A 23,262-nucleotide genomic window follows, 5' to 3' on the forward strand; every position below is an offset into this window, starting at 1 on the left:
ATGCCTGCCTGTGCACACAGCACACATCCCCACCTCTGCCAATGCAGACAGCGCACCCACCTACAGGTGAGCAGACAAATGCACACACCCAGCTCCCTGCGTACACGGGTAACCACTCATTTTTGTCCCCATCAGCGTACACACATGTGCATGCACACACTGCACACGCTCAGCCCCTCTGACAATGCATGTGCATGCAAACGGCTCTGTGCAAGGTATGCTCATCCTCTGCTCCCCCAGGACATACACACACCTTAAACACAGCATGCACACACACACACATACAGGGCATGCTCCTGGTAGGTGTGCACGAGCTCCCCTGCACACGCACATGCAACGTGGTCACCTCTCCCGGTGTGCAGAGTTACACATGCTCAGCTACCTCGCACACACGGAAACGGTGCACGCTCAGCTGTCCCAGTGCGTACAAGCACAGACTGACTGCACAAATGCACACACTCACGCAATGCACTGCCTTTTCCCAGCACACACAGGCTATCTATACATACACAGACCCTCTGTATACGTGTGCAATGGGTGCAGCACCCACTTGCATGGGTGCGCAGACCCCTTGCATGCCCCTCCTATATGCTCCCCTCTACCCACACATATATTTATGCATACCTGGACCCCCTGCACACTCCCTTTTGCACTCCCCTCTACCAGCGCCCCTCTGCACGCACGCCCTGCCCACACACACACAGAGCGCGGCCCACCCAGCTCCCTGCGCCCCCTGCCCCATCCCCTCTCGCCGCCCTGCTCAGGGCGGCCCCGGGCCGGGTCTCGGCGGGCCGGTCCCGGGGCGATCCCCCGGGGCTGCTGCAAGCCCGGCCCTCCCCGGATGACTCCCTTGACGTGCGCTAGCAAATGGGAGCAGGGAGGGGTGTTGCTGCCTGCCTGCCACTTGTTGCAAAAAAAGAAAAAAAAAAAAAAGGAAGAAAGAGAGAAAGAAAGAAAAGAGAGAAAAATCCCACCCACCCTCATCTGCTGCGGAATAAAAGAAATATCGGCGGGCGCGGCGCCATGTGAGCGGCGGGCCGGGACCGGGCGGAGCAGCCGGCCGTGCCCCCCGGGACGGCGGGGCGAGCCCCGGCGGCGCTCGGAGCCGGCGGCATGGTGGAAAACCCCAGCCTGGCGGCCAAACCCGCCCTGGTGAGGGCCGGAGCGGCCGCAGCGCGACGGGACGGAGCGGAGGGGCCCCGGCAGCGCGGGGGTGCACGGTGGGAGCGGGGTGGGGGCACCCCACGGTGGGACGGGATCGGGCAGAAAGAGGGATGGGGATCCTCGGTAGAAACGGGAGGAGGGTCCCGGGCGGCCGGTGGGAACCACGGGGGGATCTCCGGCGGGACAGGGACGAGGTGCCCGGCAGGGTCGGGGCGGGGAGGCGCGGTAGGAGATGGTCCTCTGTGGGACCGTCGGGGCGGAGGTCTCCGGTGGGACCGGGGAGGAGGCTCCCGGTAGGACACTGTCCCCGGTGGAAGCGGGGCGGGGGGGTACTCGCAGGACACGGGTCCTTAGCGGACCGAGGAAGGGGGCTTCCCGCAAGACAGGGACGGGGGTCCCGGGTCGGACCTGTCCCCGGTGGGAGCGGGGAGGAAGTCCCACGGAGAAGCGCGGATAAGGTCCCGGAGGGCCAGGTCGCCGGTAGGGCAGGGTGCCGGGTGGTCCCGGCGGGGGAAGCAGCCCCCTCCGGCAGCGGGTACCGCGCCCGGTGCGGCGGCGGCTCCGCGGCCAACTTTTGGGCAGGGCCACCGGGAGCGGGGGAGGACGGGACACACACGGGACACAGCGGGTGTATATGTGGGGGTTGCTTCATCCCCTCCCTCCTCCTCCGGCGGCGGCGCTGAGGCCGTGCCCTGTGCCCGCAGCCGGCCGCCCCGCCGCGGGGGCCGGGGGCGGCGGGGGGGCTGCGCTTGGCGGCGGTGATGGAGAGCCTGCAGCGGCAGCAGGCGGCCCGCCTGGCCCGCGGCCCCGACGGCGCTCCCCGACGGCCCCCGGCCGAGCCCGGCCCCGGGCCGCCACCCGCCGCGCCCCGCCGCCGCCCGGCCCCCGGCCCGCGCCCGCTGCCCGCCGCCGCGGGAGAGGAGGAGGAGGCGGAGGAAGAGGAGGAGGAGGAGGAGGAGGAGGAAGAGGAGGAGGAGGAAGGGGAGCCTCGCGACCCACCGCCCCCCCAACACCACGAGTGGACCTACGAGGAGCAGTTTAAGCAGGTAGGAAGCAACTGCCACCCCGGCGCACTGACACCAGCACTGGCCACTCCAGACGGGCATCCCCCCACGGCCCCCAAACTCTATGTTCATCCCTCCCTGAATGGATGTTGCGTATGCCCCCCACTGCCCCCAAACCCTGTCTGCATCCCACCCTAAATGGGCAACCCCATTGCCCCAAGCCCCACTCCAGTTCCACCCCAAGCTAACATTCCCAGTACCCCCATTACTGCCAGATATTATTGTCATGCCACCCTAAATGGGAACCCCACAGGCTGCCTCCACTGCCCCCAAACCACATCCCCAGCAAGAGTGGTCAGTGCAACCCAACTTCCTTGTCCTAGAGCCCCATCCTGCCCCAAATGGGTACCCCCTGAATGCCCCTCACTGTCCCTGTCCCTGTGTTCTATCCCACCCAAACAGGCATTCTCATGTGTTCCCCATCTCCCTGTTGCCAAGCCCCATCCCACCCCTGCCTCATGTCCCCCACCTCCCCCATGTTCCCTGTGCCTGTCCCCCGGCCCCACATCATGATGGGGCAGTGTCCAGGCACCTCCCTGTGCCCACCCTGACCCATGCAGGCTCCATCTCTGATGCTTTCCATCATGGGCAAAATGGGGTGACCTCTGTCCATGGAGGTTTTGCGGAGATGGGCAAGGGCAAGGGCTCTACTGCATGGTCTCCCCAAGGAGCCGGCAGGCTGCAGAACCAAGCTCCCCAGTGTCTCCATGAGGGCTGAGGCATATTACGGCTGGTCGATGCCGCTCATTGATTTCCTACATTGGCTGGAGGGAGCAGTACCTCGTCCCTATCACCTCACTCTCGATGGGCGTAGGGGAGACTCCTGTGCCACAGAGATCTGGCACAGGGTCAGGCCTCCTGGGTCTCATATATAGGGTGGAGGAAGGGCCTCTGTGTATTTAACAATGTAACCCCCTGCATGGATCCTGTCCCTGCGGGCTTGTGCGAGCCCTGGTTCACATGTGGTGCGTGATGCTCTGTGCATAGGTATGAGTGTGGATTGCACAGTGCTGGGTCAGGTTTGTGCTCCCTGTGTGCTCGGCTTCATTGTCGGGGGAAGAGAAGGGTGACGCTGGTGGCAGAGTGGGTGACAGGGAGGATGCAGCAAGGGGACCGAGCAGGCAGAGATGTCCCTGCACAGCTGGTGGTGTGGCTTTTTAGGATGACACTGCTCAGGGGACAGTTGGATGAGGGGATGTACAGGCTCAGCCACAGTGGCACTGGCAGGAAGGGGTGGGGACAGCATCAGGGACCTGACTTTCAGATGCCGTGGGGCCATGCTGCTGTCCTTTCTGTTTCGAGATTGCACAGTGCAGTGTTATTCGAAGGGGCCAGGACTCACACTGCTGGGTGCCTGCCTGTGAGGTGGTAGGCAGGGGTGCAGGCGGGGCACAGGCATGTTGTGCCACAGCCATGGCCATGCCTGGGGAGGCTGCCAGTGCCAGACGCTGCCTCAAAAGTTGAGGGCTGGGGCGGGTGTGCTGCACAGGCCAAATATCTCATCCGGGAAGTGTTACATTACACCGCTCTTGCTGCACAGAAAAAGGCTGACTGTCCGGTTCCCGGGGTCAGCCAGTAGGTGGGAAGCGGCTCCTCCCTCCCAGGCCTGGGGAGGCTTTATGCAGGGAAAGCATCCCCGGCATTTCTCATCCTTTAGCCTCACGCCCTGGCCTGGCTGAGGCTGTCCGCGCTCCCCGTACAGGGCAGGAGCAGAGCCGGCAGCACAGTGGAGCTACCGGGGAGATGGATAGCAGGGGAGGTCGGTGTCAGGGGATAAATCCTGCCACTGCTTCCTGGGGCGAGAGCTGGCTCCTTGCTTGCTTGCTCTCTTCTTTCTCCAACCCTGATGGGAAAGGCAAAGGGTCTCTGCTCCGAAGACCCACATGTGGGTGTCCCACTTGGTGGCATGTCCCAGCCACCCCAGGGGACAGTGAGATGTCCCTTTTGTTCAGTGCCCCCAGGTGCACGGGGACAAGGGGACCAATTGCCTCTGGGTGGCTTATACAGGATGGCTCAGGAAAAAGGTGTTACCTGGACCAGCCCTGCCCTGGCTTTGCATGGTGCTTCCCTGTATGGGGTGGCAGTTTGGGGCAGGCTGGGGTGCCAGCTTGCCTTGAGGTCTGCAGGGTGACTGTTGCTCCTGTCCCTCCCTTGTGATAATCCGGGAAGGGACATGCCCCTGCCTGGGAGAGACATGTCGTGTGTCCCCCCTGCCTCTAGTTCCTCCCCAGGCTGAGGGGCTGTGCCTCGCCCTGCCTGGGGAACAGGTTCTCTGCTTATGGCAGGGGCTGAGTGGGGAGAGTGGCTGTGCTCCCGCTTTCAGAGGTTTCCCAGGGGCTGGGCTGTGATGCTGTGTGGCACGGAGGGTGGCATGTGCCTGCTTGCAAGCTGCCTGGGTGCTAGCAGCACGGGCATGGGGATCCTGGAGCCAGGGAGAGACCCTGGGGCAGCTGGGGCTCTGTCTCCTCCTGGGCCCCCCTGCTTGGAGCTGCCTCATCCCAGCATGGCACCACTGGCATCACCTGGGATGGGTCTTAGGGTCTGTCCTTGCTGTCGTCCTCCTGGGTGGAGGGGACAGCTAAGTGAACGGGGCCGCCCAAATCGAGGCTGGTTTGTGGGTCGTGGGCAGGGAGCCACTTCCCAGGCTCTCCACAGCAAGGAGGGGGCCCTCATGGGATTGGGGTGGGAGGTGGGTGCAGGATCAGCCATGGGTTGTTTTCTGCATAGCAGTGCTAAAAATGGGAGCAGAGGATGAGGTCATGGTGGAGGAACCCATTGAGGGTTAATAGGCAAATGCTTCTTCACCCAGGGGAGCATTTGGGGGAAATATCCCATGTTTTTGCCCTGATTCTATATGTTTCCTGTGGCGCCAGTTTGGGGGGGGCAGCAGGACCTTTGCTCTGATCTGGGAGGGCCACTCTGATGTTATGGGGTTGTGAGACCCCCTCACCCTGCCTCTTGCATCAGCCCCCGGCGCCGGTCTATGTACACTTGATAAGGACACATGGGTAGAGACCTGGGCAAAGGTCCAGGAGGTCTCCTGCACCCAGCACTGCAGGGGAGTCCCAGCCCAGGGCAAGGGGCACTGAGTGGGGTCTGACTGCACGCTACCCACGAACCCCCCTTCTTTGGGGATGGGGATGCCACCAAGTTGGAATGCTGTGGTGCTGCATTATGCGTTTGACTTGGAGGGTGCTGGCAGGAGCATGGCATTGCTGTTGCCAGCTCAGCCCCATGAATTCAGCTTTCCCCCGCCCAGGGTGCCATGCACACATATGGGGATGGGTGCTCTGGTTTCCTCCTAGCAATGGAAGAGTAGCACCCAGGGTTTCTCTCTCAATACGCAGCTCTTCCTGGGTTGGCACCGTGGGAAAGCTCTGGGCAGGAGGGACTCAAACGGCAGTGTTTTGTGCCCAGTTCTCTGACACTGGAGCATTTGCTGGCGGGAGGATGCCCTCCCTGCCAGGGTCCTGCCAGCGCGTTCAGAGTCATCTAGTTGCAGTTGAGAGGATCAGCTCCTTTCTCCCTGCCTGGGAGCAGCTGAGTTGGGGGTGAGCCCCAGCCATCCCTTTGGTGACTCTTGGGTGTCTGGTAGCCTCAGTAGTTAATTTTGGGATGGCTGGCTTTGCCAGCAGCTGTTTGCCATCATCCTTGACCAACCCTGGTGTGGCTGACCCTCCTCTCGCCATGGTGGTCCTCCTGCCTGTCTGCCCCGATGCTGGCAGTGGCCTCTTGCACCTACCTGACCTTCACATGCATTTAGGGAGCTCGCTGGCCGTGAATGCATGCGCTTGTATCTCGAAGCCTGCAGGAAAGTGCTCCGAGTTGGCTGTAGCTCTCCTTGTGCCATGGACCTCTACCCCATGCCTCCGGGTCATCCCAAAATGGGTGGCAGGGCCTGCAGTGCATGCCCTCCTGCCTCGGTTCCCATTGCTTTCTCCTGTGGGGTTGTCCCTGCCTGCCAGGGAATGGAGATTGCTCAGGAGGGGGACGGTGGGGAAAGGGAGGTGGTCTCCCTGCCCCAAGCCCCCCCTTCACTCCAGTGCACCTTCAACCCAAGTGCAGGAGCAACAACTGTGGGGATTCCGGGGCTAAATTAAAGGGTCTCTGGTTGCTATGCAGAGGCGGGGAGGTGAGGGGCATATATATATGGGTTGTTTACTCCTGTCCCCAGCTGCTTGGATGCTTCTCACCAGCAAACCTGTAGCCAGAGCTTTGCCCTGGGGCTGGTATCACCTGCACTGGGGAAGGGTCAGCATGCTCATCTCTGGCAGCAGCAGCTCCCGCAGCGCAGCACGAATGCAGGAGCACAGGGCAGGATCAGGGGGCTGCTGGGGTACAGCTGGGAATGCGTACAGAGGTGTTATGGGTGTGTGTGTGCATAGGGGCCAACATGAGTGTATGGATCCATATAAATGCCCATGTAAGCGTAGGCGTGTGCCTGTGTGTGTCTGAACCTGTTGAGTGCTGATGTATGTGTGTGGACCCATATGAGTGCCCACATGTGTAGGGATCCCTGGGAGACCCTACATGTGTTATGGATCCGTATAGGTGCCCAAGTGTGTATGTGTATGCTGTACCTACACATGTCTGAACACACCCATGTGTATGTATAGGGCCATGTGTAGTGTCCCAGTGCGTACGGGCACTTCTGTGCATGCATAGCCCAGTGTCTCCATGTATGGATCCTTATGGATCCATGGATGTCTGGGACACGGCTTGGGGGCTGAGCCCTGCTCCACAACCACCTCTGCACCCCTTGCCTGAGCCTGCTGTGCTAAGCAACTGAGTCCCGGTGGGTGTCAGCCCCCTGCCCTGCTGCTGCCTCCCAGGGCCCTTCCCAGCCCTGCTGCAGTCTGAGGGATACTGAGAGCCTTGGAGGCTGCCACGACACCATCTCCCAGACAGGGAGTCCTGAGGGCTTGGGATTCAGGCTCCAAAAAGGGGTGTAAAAACTAATCAAGGGTGTGAGAATAAAGGTGCTGTGGGCAGGAGAGGAGTGCCAGCCCACACCCTGTGGCTGCCCCAGTTCCCTGCCCGGCTGCCACCCCAGAATCAGATGTGAGTGGGGCATTTGTGGGGGATGTACCCCCTCCGTGACTTGGGCCTCCACTAATCCTCTAATTGGGTTAATAATGGAGGTAAATCCCCTGTGCAGGCAGCGGGCTAGGCAGGGCTGTGGTGGGGAGGGGGAGGTATGGCCCCAGGGAGGAGGGATCTGGTCCCACCGGGGTGCCCGTGGGGGTTTGCAGCTGCATGGGGGTGTGGGAGTGAGCTCAGGTGTGCTTGGGGATTGGTGTGCACAGGGGACAGCGTGTATAGGAGGTGCATGAGTGTGCACCAGGTATAGGGTGTATAGGGAATGCAGGAGCGCCCACAAGGCGTGTGTGTGGCCGTGCAGGGAAAGTCTGTATAGGGGTTGCATTAGTGTGCACAGGTGTGTGTATGTGCATGGGGGGTATGCATAGGTGATGTGTGAGCAGGCACAGCAGGTGTGTATGCATGCACAGGGAGAGTGTATAGGGGATGTGTGAGTGCACAGAATGTGTGTGCAAAAGGAGAGGGTATAGGAGGTGTGTGAGCGTGCATGGGATGTATGGGTATGCACAGCGAGAGTGTGTAAAGGGGGTGGATGAATATGGACAGGGAGCATGTGTGTACAGGAAGAGTGTGTAGGGGATGTATGAGCATGCATGGGGGGCTGTAAGCAGGTATATGGGCTGCGTGAGGGTGCACAGGGTGGCGTTTGCCCAAGGAGAGCGTGCCTGGAAGTGAGTGTGTGTAAGAATAACATGCACACAATGTGTGTACGTGCAGAGCAAGCTGGGGGCTGTGTGAGCGTGCAGGTGGGGTGTGCTGGGTTTGTGATCATGTACAGGCCAAGTGTGCTGGGCACTGTACATGGAGACTGTGGTGACCAGTCCCCTGGGGCACAGGGCACCGACTGGGGATGCCCATGTTGGCAGGGCCATGTTCCCCCACTGTAGGCTGCAGCTCAGGGTTGCTCTATCCCAGACCCAGCATCCACACCCCATGCCTGGTGGTGGGGCAGGAGCAAGCACCAGCCCCAGACGCCCTTTCTGCTCGGGTGGCTCTTCCGGCAATGGAGGTGGGGGCTGAGGTCTCTGGCGTGGGCGTTGCTACCAGTCCTTCCTTCCACATCGTCCCTTCAAAGCAGCCAGAGGAAGGGCCTGGGACCCGAGGTGCATGGGCACGTCACCAAGCACCTAGGCATGTGTATAGCCCCCCCAGGTGTGCACCCCCATACTCACCAAGTCCTGTAGCTGGTGTGTACATGTACAGATCCCCAAGTTTTCAAGCACACGCCCTGTGTGCACACCTATGCATGTACAACAGGTGTGCGCATGCATGCCCCTTGGGGGACGCCTGGGGTGGTGCTGGCACTGGATGGGGGTCCCCCAGCTCCAGTCACCCCGGGAGGGAGGGATCAAGGGGGCAAAGCAAGGAATGGAGAGGAAAGCAAGGATGGAGGGGCAGGCGGTGTCGTGGCAAGCGCCAGCAGGTCAGAGAGGTTAACCCGAACAAATCCCCTCATTGAGTCCCTGCCTGTTCAGCCATGAACGAGTAACAAGGGGCTGAGCATGGGGAACATGCGCTTTCCAGGAGCTAGGACCTCCCCCTAGCCCCTGACCTCAGCCCCCAGACAGATGGATGTAGGACAGTAGGACAGCAGGACACAGCTGCAGACAGTGCCCACAGTGTCACCACGGAGCATGTTTCCTCCAGACCTGCGTCTCCAACCCTTGGGTGAGCCATGCTGGCACCTGTGCCTCCATTTCCCCTCCTGCAAAACAGGTTGAGGAGGAGGCTGGGGACCCTGTGAGCCCCCCGCCCCGCTTTATCCTGGGGCTGGGCTGCCAGTGGGGGTATGCCCTCCCAAGGCCAGCACCACCAGCAAACAGTCCCTCACCTTGCAAGAAGCCAGGTTAATGTTTGCGGCAGGCAGCTCTCCCAGGAGCGGCGGCGCCCGCCACGGCGGGGAGGGCGGTTTTAATGACCTGCTGGATCCGCCGCATTATCAGCGCTGATTAAACCTGCTGCTCTATAAAGCGCCGTTAAATATTAAGCGTGATGAAAGGCTTTCGGGGGGAGCTATGGCACTGGGAGGGTGCTCTAGATGGGGGTGCTCAGCCACGCCGGAGGGGTGACCACTGAGGCTGGGGATGTTGGGGCGAGTGAGCACCCTGGCACCCACTGGGGCTGTGGGGTTAGGGGAGCAGCCCCCACTCAAGAGTGAGCAGTGCCTTCGAATGCAGCCAGCATCCAGGCAAAGCCATCCCGTAACCATTAACTTATTAATGGCTGGCAGTGGAGGCGAGTGGTGGCTTGCAAGGTCAGGGGGTGGTTTGTGCCCAGCGGGGAGCAAGCTGCCCCCCACCTCCAGGGACAAGGGGGTGGACCGCAAGCTCTCAGCTCCCCTGTGTGTGCCCTATGGTGGGGGGAGCAGTGGGGAGACTCTGGCTGTGGCCATTCTTGGGGTCCCAGCACCCTGGGATGCAAGGGGCTGTGCATCCCAGGAATAGCCAGTCCCTGTGGCTACAAGACTGAGGGGTAAACTGAGGCACTGACAGTTTTCCCATTCCCCCATCCCAGCAGGACACGGCAGGGGACACCCCAGTGTCTGAGTGCTTGGCCATGCACCATCTCCCTGGTGAAGGAGCCAGGGACTTCTAGCTCAGAGGTGACAGTGATGCTCAGGAGGGGTGCAGGGACTCCAAAATAGCCCGTCGGTGGTTTGCCACCCGTGGCGTGCGACTGCACTCCAGGGGGCTGGGGGTGTGCAGAGATGAGCATCGCCTGAGCTTCCTGCGTGAACAGCGGCCAGATGGAAAAATTAGCAATGCGGCTAATCAATGCGGTGCATATTAAGCGGCTTGGGGTTGCGGGGCGGGGGATGCGAGTTGGGGGGGCAGCCAAGCAGGGTCCAGGATCAATACAGCTCATATTAAGTAGATTAAATCCTGGTTGCCGATCTGACCCCTCACTGCCAGCAGGAGGTGGCAGCTGAGCGGGGGCTGCGGGGGGTCCTGCTGCAGTCACTTCCCTTGGGAGCAGGGCTGGGGGTGGTCCATGAGGGTGGCTCACTGGGACAGGGCAGCCTGAGGATGCCTGGGGGATGGCTTAGCACTTCACCTGCATCCTTCACCTGCCATAGGATCAGCTGGGCTCTGGGGCACCAGCGACCCTAGCTCCAGCCCTACAAGACCCCCAACTCTGGGAAAGGCATCTCCCGGGTGAGTGAGAGGTGCTAACGATGTTATTTAATCGCGATGAGGAGGAGGGGGAGGTACAAGCTCTATTCACATCCCTTTAATAAACCATGTTCGACCCACTGACCTTTAACCTGCCTGACAAGCCCCGTTATCCCCATCCCTTAAGGAATAAAGACGTCGCCATGGCAATGGGATGACAGGAGGGAGCAGGGTCCCTGGAGCTGCACCCAGGGTGCGGTGGGGACGAGGACACTCTGCTCTGGCCCTGCACCTGCACCTGAGCAGCAGTGCAGTGTGAAGGTGGGGTGGTGCTGGAAGTGCCACAGCTTTTGGGGGGCCAGGCACCGTGGAAGGGGTCCCCGAGGTCGGCAGAATGGAGCTGTGCTGTGCACTGGTGGGATATCGATCCCAGGGCCTGACAGTTTAATACTTCTGTTTATAGAGGAATATAGTTACATCGATGGCGTTAAATGAGTTACTAATTATATCAATACAAACACGATTAAAAGGGTCCTTGCTCATAGGTCACCGCAAGCAGGAGCTGCTGCTTGCATTGCACAACTACCCCCCGGCAGCGCCTGCCCAGCTGCTCCGAGGTGCACGGGATGCTCTGGGTGGTGCATGTCCCTGCGGGGTGGGGGGGCCCATCGCGGGGGGTGTGCCTGTCTGGGGCTGTGCGTGCCCATCTGGGGTTGTGCATGCTCATCTGAGTTTGAGCTTGTCCGGCTGGGGCTGTGCGTGCATGCATGGGATTGTGCATGCCCCAGCTGGGGTTGTATACACCTTTCTGAGATAGTGAGCACCCATCTGGGGTAGTGCGTGCCCATCTGGGGTAGTGCGTGCACATCTAGGGTGTGTGCCCACGCAGGGCTGTGCCTGCACAGACGGGGTTGTGCATGCTTGTGCAGAGTTATGTGCACCCATGAAAGGCTGTGCATGCTCACCTGGGGTTGTGCCTGCTCACCTGGGATTGTGTGTGCTTGCAGGAGACTCTGCGCATCCAGACATGGTTGTACATGCCTGTGTAGGGATTTGTGCCTGTGCAGATTGTGTGCATGTACAAGGCTGTGCATGCTCATGTGATGTTCTGTGTGCGCGTGCAATGTTGCGCGCACCGATGCAGAGTTGTCCATGCTGTGCAGGGTTGTGCATGCCCATGGAACCTTGTGTGTGCCCTGGCGGGAATGTGTGTGCATGCACAGGGTTGTGCACATGCTTGTGTCGAACTCCACACATATGTGTGTGCCCATGAGAGGTTGTATACACTCGTGGGGTTGTGCGAGCGCATAGAGGGTGGGGTTGTGTATACCCACATGAAGTAAGTGTGTCCCTACAGGGATTGCATGTGACCCTGAGGGGTTGTGATCTGCTGCTTAGATGGCCCATCCCCAAGCAAGGCAGGAAGAGACCACAGTGCCCAACCTGCAGGAGGAGGAGGAGGGTGACTGGCAGGGCCAGGAGCCCTGGGTGAGGGATGGAGTTGGCTCCTTCCTCAGGGCTGGGGCTGTCTGGGGGTTCCTCCTTCCCTGGAGGCTGTGGCAGACCACCACCCATGCCAGCACCCCTGCACCCTGCACCACTCCTGTGAAGCTGTGATGCCTGGATCCCATTGCCAGCCTTGGCTGGGACCCAGCTCACCCTCATCAGCAAGAATCCCCCAAAACCACCTCCTTTTGAACCTGGGCATCCCCAAATCTCATGGGATGCCTGGTGCATCCCCGGCACACCCAAGGACCCTTCCAGCAGGTCCCCTGCTGCTCAGCTCCACTCTTGTCTCCACTTAAAAGCTGACCTTTGCTCCCTGTTTGATGTAATGTGTTTTTGCATCTCAGTGCCCCACAGATAAAAGGTTAGAGGTTAATAAATGGTGGAAAAATAGATCCCAGCACTTGGAGGTCACACCTATTTCAGGGGCTGGAGGCAATGACAGCACACGCCGGGTGGGATCCTGCCTGCCTTGGTGGGAAGAGAAACATGAGTGGCACCCGGGGCCCGGCAGAGGTGTGGGTGCAGGACTGCACCCGCTGGCTTGACCCCCCCAGGAAGGCAGTGGCTTCACCGTGCTGTGGGATGGGCAGCAGTTGCCAGTTTTGGGGGGTTTGCTCCTGCTTTGACAAGCCAGGAGATCGTAGGGGATGGAAACAGGCTTGGTGTGGAGCGAGGGGGGGCAGTTGGAGCCCTGCTGCAGGCAGGGACAGGCAGGGAAATGCAGGCAAAGCCTGGTTCACACAGCCTTCCCAGGGCAGAAATCAAAGCAGCCCCCTGGAGCTCTGCTCCAAGCCTGACCTAGTTACCATAATTGATGGCTCGAGGAGCTCCTGGGAAAGGGCAGGCGATGGGGAGGGGGCACAGAGCAGGGCAGGGAGCACCACGGTGGAGAGAAGGGGCTGGGTGCTGCCACCCAGGGATCAGAGTACCCCGAGAACACCCCGCTGCAAGGAGGGAGTGGGTAAGTGGCACCCATAAGACAAGGAAGGGGCAGGGATGGTGCACCATGGGGCAGCTCAGAGCCAGGCAGCCATGGGTGTGGTGGGAGACTGGCAGGAGCACCCATAGACCAGGTTAGCAGTTAGCACCCATCTGTTAGACAAGGGACAGGCAGCTGGCCCCCCTGGGATAGGTGAGAGACCGTGTTAGATGTGTCTGTCCAGTGATGGGAATTGCGGGGTGTCTGTAGGAGCATCTCTACATCCCCAAACCCTGGGTGTCCCCATGTCCTCCCATCCCTGCATCCCTGTGTCTCTCTGTCCCCCAAGTCCCTGCATCCCCATGTGCCTGTATTCATTTGTCCCCATCATAAACCTGCATCCCCCCATCCCCACATCCCCATGTCCCCAGAGCCTGACACATCCCGCAGCCCAGCTCCCTTTATCCCTTCGGTGAATGATGTTCTGTGTGGAGGGGGTGTGTGCTCCCTTTCTATTGTTTTTTAACAGCCTTTCCCAGCACAATTGTTTTTTAAACGACTCTATTTTGTGCCTGACTTTGTTTTCTAGCTTGCATTTCTTTGTATATGTTTTGGAAATCCATTCTGGACTGCTGAGTTTTGTTTCTTTTCAATGGCTTTAAATTCTTACCGGGCTCACTGGGAGGAATTGGTGTCTATAGCGCCTTCGATTGGTGCTAATTTTTCCTTCATGTGCTCTGACTTTTACTGCTGGGCCATCGATCTGGCGGGCTCCAATTTGTCATGGTCACCCAGGTGCTGTGCTGGAATCAGGCAAGCCCTGGCTTTCGCACGGAGCCAGTGCTTCATGTGCCTGGTGTAGGGACTGCACTCATGTCCCCAGTGCTGTCTGTCAGCTCAGCCTGGGGGCTTGTGTCTGTGTGTCCCGTGCTGCGTCCAACCAACACTCATAAGTATCCACATAGCCATACATGTGCATCACACAACCATGTGCACAGTCACCGGCTTGCACGTGCATTGGTGCACCCACAAACTCGCCAGGACACACAAGCACCAGTTGGTGCACATACGGCGCTGCACTTGTGGTGTCATGCTTGTGCACTTGCACACAATGCACACACATCTGGCTTTGCACACGTGCACCCGCTGCGGGAAGTCCTTGTGCCTTGCAGGGGTGTATCACTGCCGTGCTCACACCTTGGTCCTTGTGTGCAGCCGAGGGAGATGGCTTTGGGGTCACCGTGCCCAGCGCAAGGGAGGAGATTTGTGAGTGTGTCCCTTTGCAGAGGTGACTCACACTGTCCCTCTCCATCGACCTGGCCCCACCTCACAGTGACAGGGCTCAGGCTGTGCTTATCAAATAGTTGATAGCCATGTCAACGGGTCAAGTGGGGTGGCCCCAGCACTCTCAGCTCCCTCACCGACACCCAGCACCGTGGCCCTGCCAGCTTGCCCTGTCCCTAGAAAGGATCATCATCTCCACTGCACGGGTGGATGTGTGTCCCTGTGGATGAGGATGCTGATCCTATGCTGGGACCTCGTGAACACCAGCACTGAGCAGTGCTAGGATGCTGCTGAGCCAGAGCAGGGCTGAGCATCCTGGTCCCAGGTACCTGGCCGGGGGACTGGGATTTGCTGCTGTCTGTCTATGTTTGCATCATCTTCCCAGGCTGAAACACTGTTGCCCCTCTGCCTAATGAGGATAGGGGAAGAGAAACTTAGGCACTGGTGCAGCATCTCTGCAGCAAGGCTGCAAAATAGTTGGTGGTGCGTGGGGAGCCAGCGGCAGCCTCCAGGCACTGGGAGAGCCCAGTGCTGCCCACATGGCTGTTGCTATGGGGTCCCTGTCCATGGGGCAGGGAGACCCTCTCATTGCTGACAAAGAGGGCAAGTGGGGCCAGGGGCGATGCTGGGTCCTGGCACAGGCAGGGGCCCTGATCCTGGCATTGACACCCTCTGCCTCATCCACCCGCATATGCTGGTGGTGATGACCCCTTTCTTTCCCACCCCCAGCTCTATGAACTGGACGAGGACCCAAAACGCAAGGAGTTCCTGGACGACCTCTTTGGTTTCATGCAGAAGAGAGGTAAAGGTGGGTGGCCGGGGTGGGTGCTGCTGACATCCCTGCCCTGGCTGCCTGGGGGACCTCACAGTGTGCCCCACTCAGGCACCAAGCTGCTGTGGGTCTCTATAAGCCCTCCAGACAGGTCCTGTGAGACTTTGCCCCACCACCTCCTACACAGACACACATGCATAAACTCACACTCAACAGATTTGCACCCATTGCCCCAGGCAGACCCCCCCCACAGGGTGCCTGCTGGCCAGAGGGTCTCCCCTGGGCCCCCACAGCTGGGGCTGGTGGCTCTGCCAATTGCCGATGCCCATAAGTGATGCCCATTAGCGATGCCCAGCAGGCATGCCCACTAGCAATGCCCGGTGGGAATGTTCCATTAGCCTATTTCTTGGTGACAACCGTTAGCAACACCCGCTAATGATGCCCATTAGCAGTGCAGTTGGTTTGCAGGGCCTTCTAGTGATGCCTGGTGGGATGCCCTTAGCAGTGCCCATTAGTGGTGCCGGTTAGCGCTCCCCAGTGAGGATGCTTGTTACTGGCACCTCTTAGCAATGTCCATGATGCCACAGGAGTGGGGTCAGTGATCTGGGCAGTGCTGGGTGCCCAAGGGGTTAAGGACTCACCAGTCAGCCTGGACACATTGGAAATCTTTGCTATTGCCATGGGGGGCCAAGCTGGCTCCTGGGGACTCGATAAATGCTTTAACCTTCGCCCTCCCTGGATAGGCCTATGACAATTAAAAGTTGCCGAGCGAGGGTGTGTGGCCGACCGTATTAATTAGAGCCTTTTGCTGGTGTGTGGATTAATGAATATGCCGCTCAATAGCCAGTAAACCCCAGGCAGAGGTTAATACTGAGCTAATTAACGGGGGAAGGTGGGGGGGTCAGTGCAGCAGCAGGGGGATGGTTGTGTGCAGGGTGAGGGAGGGCAGAAAGGGGCAGTCGCCCCCAAGCTGTGGCCATGGGAAGTGTGGTGAGGGTGCCCACCCACTCATGGGGCAGCAGTGATTGACTTTTAGGTCAGGCTGAGACCCCACAAACTCATTTCACTCAGGGCTGTGCTGCAGGGGGCTGGCACATCTGTGGGGCTTACACTGGAGCCTAGCTGGAGGCAGCAGGGGGCTGGATACTGCCCCATGGCTGTCCTCAGTACCCCTGGCCCTGGTGCAGGGCTGTGGGGAGTGAGTGGGAGCATCAGCACTGCATCGGCCCCCCAGCATCCATCAGCCACAAGATTCATGGGCTGTTCTGCAGCTTCATTATCTCTCTCTCCAGAGCTAATTAACTCCCTCACCATTGGGGCTGGGCCTAATTAAGCAAGCGCCTTGTGGTGCTGGGAGGAGGAAGCCTGATGCTTCTCTGTCAATGCTGCTTCTCATCCCTTCGTGTCCGGCCATCCCACTCCTGTCTGCTCTGTCCTGCACGTTCCCGAGCTGGTGGCATGCCCCCGGGGAGGGCAGGCAGGTGTGCAGGTGCGGGTGTGCGGATGCAGGTGTGCAGATGCAGGTGTGCATGCGCCTGTTGGAGGAGTGGGGGATTTTGGAGCCAGGTAGCAAAGAGAAAGGGGACAGGGAGGCTGTGGGGCAGGGGCAGCATCCCAAGTGTCATGGGGAGCTGGCTGAAAAGCGGCACCCATAAGCCAGCACAAGTGCTGCTGGGGAACCCCAGGGGTGCATGGGCAGGGGGCTGCAACCCCCGGGTTGAGTCAGTGAGGTGGCAGTGGGCCAGGGGGGATTGATGCCTACAGGGTGAGCCCTAATGAAAGGGGCTGTGTCCCCCCTGCTGTCTGTCAGGGGGTACATTTGTCAGTGGGGTGGAATATTGGCAGGGCTGAAATACGGTCTGGGTACAGCCCCACTGTGAGGGACATTGGGGACCCCATGGCATGGGACAGGTCACCCATCTCCAGTGGCACATCGGGGTGACTGCTGGAAGGGATCTGGAGGAGTAGAGATGAGATGGGGGGTGATACCATCACCTGCATCAGACATGGGGTGCAGGCAGTGGGGCATGTGTGACACCCCCAAAAGTAGTGAGCTGGGGTGTAGGGGGACTATTTCTGCGTCTCCTCACAGGGGGTCCACAAGGCTCCCCCGTCCCCCTGCCGAGCTGAGGGCCCTGCCAATAACATGGGGCCATTAATCAATCAAGGAGCTAATTGCAGTGCCACAATGGCCACATCACCTCCCCGGGCTTTTGTGCTGCTTGCCCTGGCCGGGGATGGGGCCATCACTCTGCAGCGATGCAGACAGGTCCCTTTGTCAGTGGGACGGGCACCAGCCGCCCGCCCTGCGCAGCCCCAAGATTAATGGCAAGCCGCTTTCATTAGCCTTCATGGCAGGGAGGGGGAAAGAGAAAAGAAGTCCATGAGCCATCAGTTGGGGGCTGAGACCCCACAAACTCGTCGACATGTTGGGGTGATGGGGAGCCCTCGAATCAGGCCCCCCTGAGGTGATGGAGCTGGTGTTGGCATCCCCTGAGCAGGGCTGGCGAGGCAATGCCAGTAGATATCAAGTCAATATCTCTGCATTTTTCCCAGGAGGATAAACTCTTCTCCCCCTTCCCAATCAGGCGAACAACACAGACACGCACACAAAAAAAAGTTAAATGAACTCAGTAAAGGAATAAAAAGAGCTCATTTTTCAGGCTTATGTGAAGAAGCCGAGCCAATATCGGGGCCATAAATTAGGGATGCTGGAGGATGGTGGTGAGTGACGGCTTCGTTTGAGGGGCGAGGCGCAGCTGTGACAGCCTCCCCTGGCCAGATGGATGGCTTTCCAATACCATCCGTGCCCCGCCACCCCGCAGGAGGAATAAATATGGGGTGGGATGGGACAGGATGGGACAGGACACGATGAGATGGGATGGGATGTTCGTCCCTCCTTGCCATGCTGCAGCTCCCAGCCACCGCCCGGACCATTGTCTTCAGGCACTGTGGGGCAGAGCAAGGCTGAGGGTTTATTTGGGGGTCGCTGGGAAAGTGGGGAGGGGGTTGTAAACAGACCCAGTGGCTGTGGAGACCATGGTGGGCCATGCAGGGTTCACAGAGCCCTGGTGACCCCATATCCCCTCACCCTATGGCCTCAGTGGGGGATGATGCTGGGGGACCGGGAGTCAGGATGTTTACTGACGGCACTTGAAGGGGATTTAGGGTCAGGTCTCTAGAGGGGGAAAACTGAAGGCCTTTAGGCAGTTGGGGAGATGCCTAGGGAGATATGTAGGGTAGGGAGTCTCTCCAGGGACTCTTGGGGGAGTCCCTTTCTATGAGACTCGGAGGGGGATTTTTGAGAGAGAAAACCTTTCTATACAGAGGTTATAGGTAAAGTCCCTCCAGAAGGGTTATGGGGGAGTCGCTTTTCAGAGATGGTTATAAGGTGAGTCCCTTTATAAAGTTTAGGTGGGGTCTCTCTTTATGGGGCTCTGAAAGGGGTTACAGAGAGGGTCCTTCTAGGATGCTCTGAGAGGCTTTTTGGAGAAGAGTTCTACAGGGAGCTCTAAGAGTTGTGTGGGGATGACCCTTTCTAAGGGGCTCTGGAGGAGGCAGTTTGCCCATCCCACTGTGCCCCACACCCCAACTGAGAGCATACCTAGCCCCACAGACAGCTCCATCGATGGGGACCCTGTGCCAGCAAGCCAGGATCTGCCCCACTCACAGGCACAGTGCCGCTCTCCCAGGCACTCTGGGGTCCTGCCTGCACTGCTGTGCCCATGGCTGTTCACCTGGACATGGAGAGACACATCTCCGCTCAGGGGGCAGCTGGGACCTGCAGTGGCAGTGGGGACAAGGGCGGGGCCGTGTCTCCAGGGAGCGAGGGTCCCTGTGGGCTCACCCCACACCCTTTTCTCTCTCCCATCTGCGGCTGGAAGGGACACCTGTGAACCGCATTCCCATCATGGCCAAGCAAGTGCTGGACCTGTACACACTGTACCGGCTGGTGACGGACAAGGGTGGCCTGGTCGAAGTCATCAACAAGAAGATCTGGCGAGAGATCACCAAGGGCCTCAACCTACCTACCTCCATCACCAGCGCTGCCTTCACTCTCCGCACGCAGTGAGTACCTGGTGGTGGCAGTGGGTGTGGGGCACCCACCCTGGGGCACCCACTGGCTTGGATGTCCCAGAGCCCCCACCAGGATGCCACATGGGGTGCCCCAAAGCAGGGTGGAGGGCTCTGCCCTTTCCCAGATGCCATCCTCAGCCTGCTCCCCACTCAGCACAGTGCTGGCTGGGAGGCTCCTGATGCTGGGTCTCGTCCTGGCTCTCTCGCCATGCAGATACATGAAGTACCTGTATCCCTATGAATGTGAGAAGCGGGCACTCAGCTCTCCTGGGGAACTCCAAGCCGCCATCGACAGCAACCGTCGGGAGGGACGGAGGCAGGCTTTTGGCACAGCCCTCTTCAACTACTCACCAGCCGGCACCCCAGCCCTGCTGGGCTCCCCCAAAATGCCTCTGCCGGCTCTTAGCATCTCCACACACAGCTGTGGCCAGCTTGGCCAAGTGCACACTGTTAAGAAAGGTGGGTGAGGACTACATGTGCCCCATGGCAGGTGTCTCTCCCCAGGGTTGGACACTGTTCCGGCAGCAGGGATGTTCCCTGTCTGCTCTTGCCCTTTTTGCTTGGGAAAATAGGACCAATTTTCTTCTTTTAGTACATTTCTGGGACTGGGAAAGGTTTGTTTCTCTTGGCTTTGGAGGATGACCAAGCCCAGATGCTGGGGGTGGTGGCTCACCCAGTCCCATGCTAATGGGATGGAGGTGGCACCAGCTGAGGATAGTGAGAACGGGTGGTGATGGGGGGACCTGCTGAGGTGTGTCGGTCATTGCAGAGGACGGTGTGCTGGCGGCAGCAGTGCCAGGGCGCATCGCTATCCCGGTGGGACTAGCCGGCCACCACCTTGCAGCAGCCCAGGCAGCAGCTGCCTCGCAGGCAGTGGTGCTGGATCAGCTGCGGGAGAAGCTGGAGACGGGGGAGCCCCCAGAGAAGAAGGTGGCCCTGACGGCAGAGGAACAGCAGAGGCTGGTGCAACACGCGCTGCAGCACAACCTCCTGGCCATGGCCTCCCAGTTCCCCATGAACGTCAAGATCTCCAGCAGAGGTAGTAGGATGCAACACCTTAACTTGGGTCACCCCATCCCCTGGCACCCCAGGAGGGAGCAGCAGCAGCTGGAGCATGGATGTCCGGAGAGGCTGGGGCCCTGCTTCTCTCTCTCGGGCAGGTTCTTGTTTCTGTTTCTCTTAAGGCTTATATTGGTATTTCCTCTCCCCAGATGACAGACAGGAGACCGCATTGAACCTGTCCACCAACGGCATTAGCAGTATCAACATGTCAATAGAAATAAATGGAGTTGTCTACACAGGTAAATAGAAGGGCCGCTTGGCCCGTGTAATTGCGGCTCGGAAATCCAATAACTTATAGCCACTGCCTGGCCAGCAAGTCCTTCCTTCAATCTGATGTCTTTACTATAAAATCCATCGTAATGAAGTGGCAGGGCCTGGGGAGAGGGGGCAGGAGAAGAAGGGGTTCAGTGGGGATGGAAATTGGCCCCCAGTAGGGGCTAGTAATGAAGGACCAAAGCGGGGGATGGATGGATGGATGGATGGATGGATGGATGGATGGACAGACTTGGTCTGAGAAGTGCAAAAAGGCACCTGGGATCATCCCCCACCACGGGGTCTTGCAGGCAGGGCTTAGATTTGGGGTCACCCTGATGCTGGTGTGCCCAGAGGGTTTCTGGCTGGGTGCAGGGGTTAGCTGGTTGCAGAGCATGGTGCTGGGTGCAGGGGAAGATGTTGGGGTGCTTTGATGGAGCAGAGGCTTCTTCACGGTGCTGATGTGCACCTACCTGTCTATGCAGTTCACCCCATGTCCTCCAGCTCCCTGCCTGCCTTGCTGAGACAACCCCAATTAAAATCAATGGCTTTTCCTTCAGGACTTAAATGTTTAACAAGCTGGAAAGGTCAGGGCTAATCAGCACATGGGGCTGCCAGCCAAATTGCCCCGGGCTGCCCCAGGAGCTCCCCTGTGTGGGTGAGGGCAGCTGGGCGAAGGGAGGTACCAAGGGTGATGGGGGGGAGCTGGGAGCCCCAGGGGTGCCTGTCCCACCCTCCCCAGTCTGGTTGCTGGGGGCCAGGTCAGCGGATCCCCCAACCCTGGGCTTCCCCTAACCACCTCGCTCTTGCTCCCCAGGCGTCCTGTTCGCCCGCCGGCCCCCGGCCCCGCCAGCACCCGGTGGAGGGAGCACCCAGAGCTGGCCAAACCCCGTGCCCATCCTGAACCCACTGCTCCCAGCACCCTCGCACAGCCACACTCCCACCAGTACCTCACCATAGAGGAGATGCCCACCCGCCCCCAAAAGCAGCTGGGGATCCCCAGGGCCTGGGGGGCTGAGCTGTGGGACCCAGGTGGGCCACCAAGGTGGGATGGGGGACCTGAAGGTGCCTCTTGCTGCAATACTGAGCTGTGTCCGTGCAAGGCTGTGGGCACCCGCGTGGCACCTTTTGTCCCTTACCCCGATGTGTGGGACCCCTTCCCTGTGTGTGCCCTCAGACACACACACCATCCTTCCCAGGTGTTACCCCAGGTGACCCCCCATAAAGCTCCTGCCTGCCCTACTGCCAGGGGCACCCCAGGACCTGCATGCTGTGTCCCCTACACGCTGCAACCCCTATACACACCTCAGTGCACACACTGCATCCTTCACACTGCCACACTCAGTGCACACACTGCATCTCTTACTCTGTCCCCTGTACACATCTCTTTGCACACTGTGTTCCTTGTACACACTCAATGCATATACTGCATCCCCTACACACTGCATCCCCTATACACACCCCCAGTGCACACACTGCATCCCCTAAACACACCCTTGGTTTAACATTGACATTTAACGTTAACATTACATCACCTGTGCACACCCTCAGTGCAAACACTGCAGTCCCTATACATTGCATCCCCTATAAACTGTAGTCACTATACACTGCATCCCCTATATACTACACCCCCTACCAATTACAGACTCCCGATACAGCCCTCCCACACTGCTTGGGCTCTCTGCCCCCATGCTGAGAGACCCCCAGGGTCCTGGGTGCCCTGTGGACACCCCAGGGTGGTGGCACCTCAGCCCGCCCAGGTCCTCAACTTGGGAGTCACGCTGCGGGGCAGATGTTGGGGAAACTGGTGGGATTGGTGGGGATGAGATGTTATGGGTTGTTAGGTGGGGGTGGAGCTTATTGGGGTGGGGCTGGGATATGGCTCAGTATCGGCGTGGGGCTTGTGCACTGGGAGGAGTTTGTTGGTGGGGGCAGGGCAGGGAGGCCCAGCAGTGCCCCCCACTACCAAAGACAGCCTGGACACCGGGGTCCTCAGCCAGGGGGCAGGGAGACAGAGGGCACTGCACCGGGCACTCCAAACTACCTCGTTGGGGCCAGGTGGGCACCTCCTCCACCCACTAGCAACCCTGGGTGCCAAAGCAGGCAAGCATGGAGCAACGCTTACCTCTACCTCAGCGTGGGGGGCTGGGGCTTGGTACTGCCAGGCTCCCCCTGGCCCTCCCACCATGGCTGTGCCACTCTGTGTATCTATTAAAGGAAATTAACTGCTGAACCAAACCAGTGTTGAGGGTGGTATGCATGACATGGTGCCATCTGCCAAGCTCCAGTGCCCAGGCTGGGGACAGTCTGGGGGTGCAGGATACCCCCATAGCCCATGACACCCTGGGTATCAGCTATAGGGCCTGAGGTTTTACAGCCCCCCTCACTTTTGCCTCCAGCACAGGATTGCCTCAGTTTCAGGGGGTTCTAGGTTGCAAACAGGCACCCTACACTCACCAGAACCCTCAAGCATGGGCTGGATCAGACTGGCCACCAACTCAAGCGGTGCTAGCCAGGCTCTGGGCCTGCTTAGGAGCTCACCCATGGGTGGGCACCCCATTAGGCTGCCTGTGCCAGGCGTGGGCACAGCCCTGGGGCTGCTAAGGCCATGACCATGGGGCTGTGAGGTTGCATCTGGTGAGATGCAAGCAGTGCTGGGCCAGCCTGGCACCTGTGCATCACCCACAGAGGGCATGGGTGACCCGGCTGGAGCTGGAAGGGAGGCACAGGCACACACACAGGTGCTCATGGGTGATTACAGGGGTGCACATGGAAAAGCATAGAGACATGCAGGCAGCTACACATATGCACGGATCACTTTTTTCCCCTCACAGAAACTCGATGGCATGCACAAATGCATGCACACAGTCACACTCACATTATGTGTGCCACTGCACACGCTTGCTCGTGCATGCAGCCACCCATTCATACAAAGAGGCACAACGG

At 59.5% G+C, this 23,262-nt stretch overlaps 1 protein-coding gene across 1 annotated transcript; it reads left to right on the top strand.

Moving 5' to 3' along the window:
* The first annotated feature begins 764 nt into the window (after window positions 1-764).
* Window positions 765-22,554, top strand: ARID3C (AT-rich interaction domain 3C). Its single transcript, XM_075078304.1, has 8 exons — window positions 765-1,152; window positions 1,869-2,210; window positions 14,883-14,955; window positions 18,810-18,993; window positions 19,217-19,461; window positions 19,772-20,041; window positions 20,214-20,303; window positions 21,134-22,554. Exons 1-8 carry the CDS (start codon window positions 1,114-1,116, stop codon window positions 21,274-21,276), a joined length of 1,386 nt encoding a protein of 461 aa, XP_074934405.1. The 5' UTR covers window positions 765-1,113; the 3' UTR covers window positions 21,277-22,554.
* The last annotated feature ends 708 nt before the right edge of the window (window positions 22,555-23,262 follow it).

This window comes from Phalacrocorax aristotelis, chromosome Z, assembly GCF_949628215.1.
Source record: "Phalacrocorax aristotelis chromosome Z, bGulAri2.1, whole genome shotgun sequence".
NCBI lineage: Eukaryota > Metazoa > Chordata > Aves > Suliformes > Phalacrocoracidae > Phalacrocorax > Phalacrocorax aristotelis.

Bases quoted from the DNA above. Each gene is read 5' to 3' on its own strand.
- ARID3C (XM_075078304.1), top strand. From the start codon at position 1,114: ATGGTGGAAAACCCCAGCCTGGCGGCCAAACCCGCCCTG. The intron at 1,153-1,868 runs GTGAGGGCCGGA...CTGTGCCCGCAG, and splicing joins TGGCGGCCAAACCCGCCCTG to CCGGCCGCCCCGCCGCGGGG. The intron at 20,042-20,213 runs GTAGTAGGATGC...TCCTCTCCCCAG, and splicing joins CGTCAAGATCTCCAGCAGAG to ATGACAGACAGGAGACCGCA.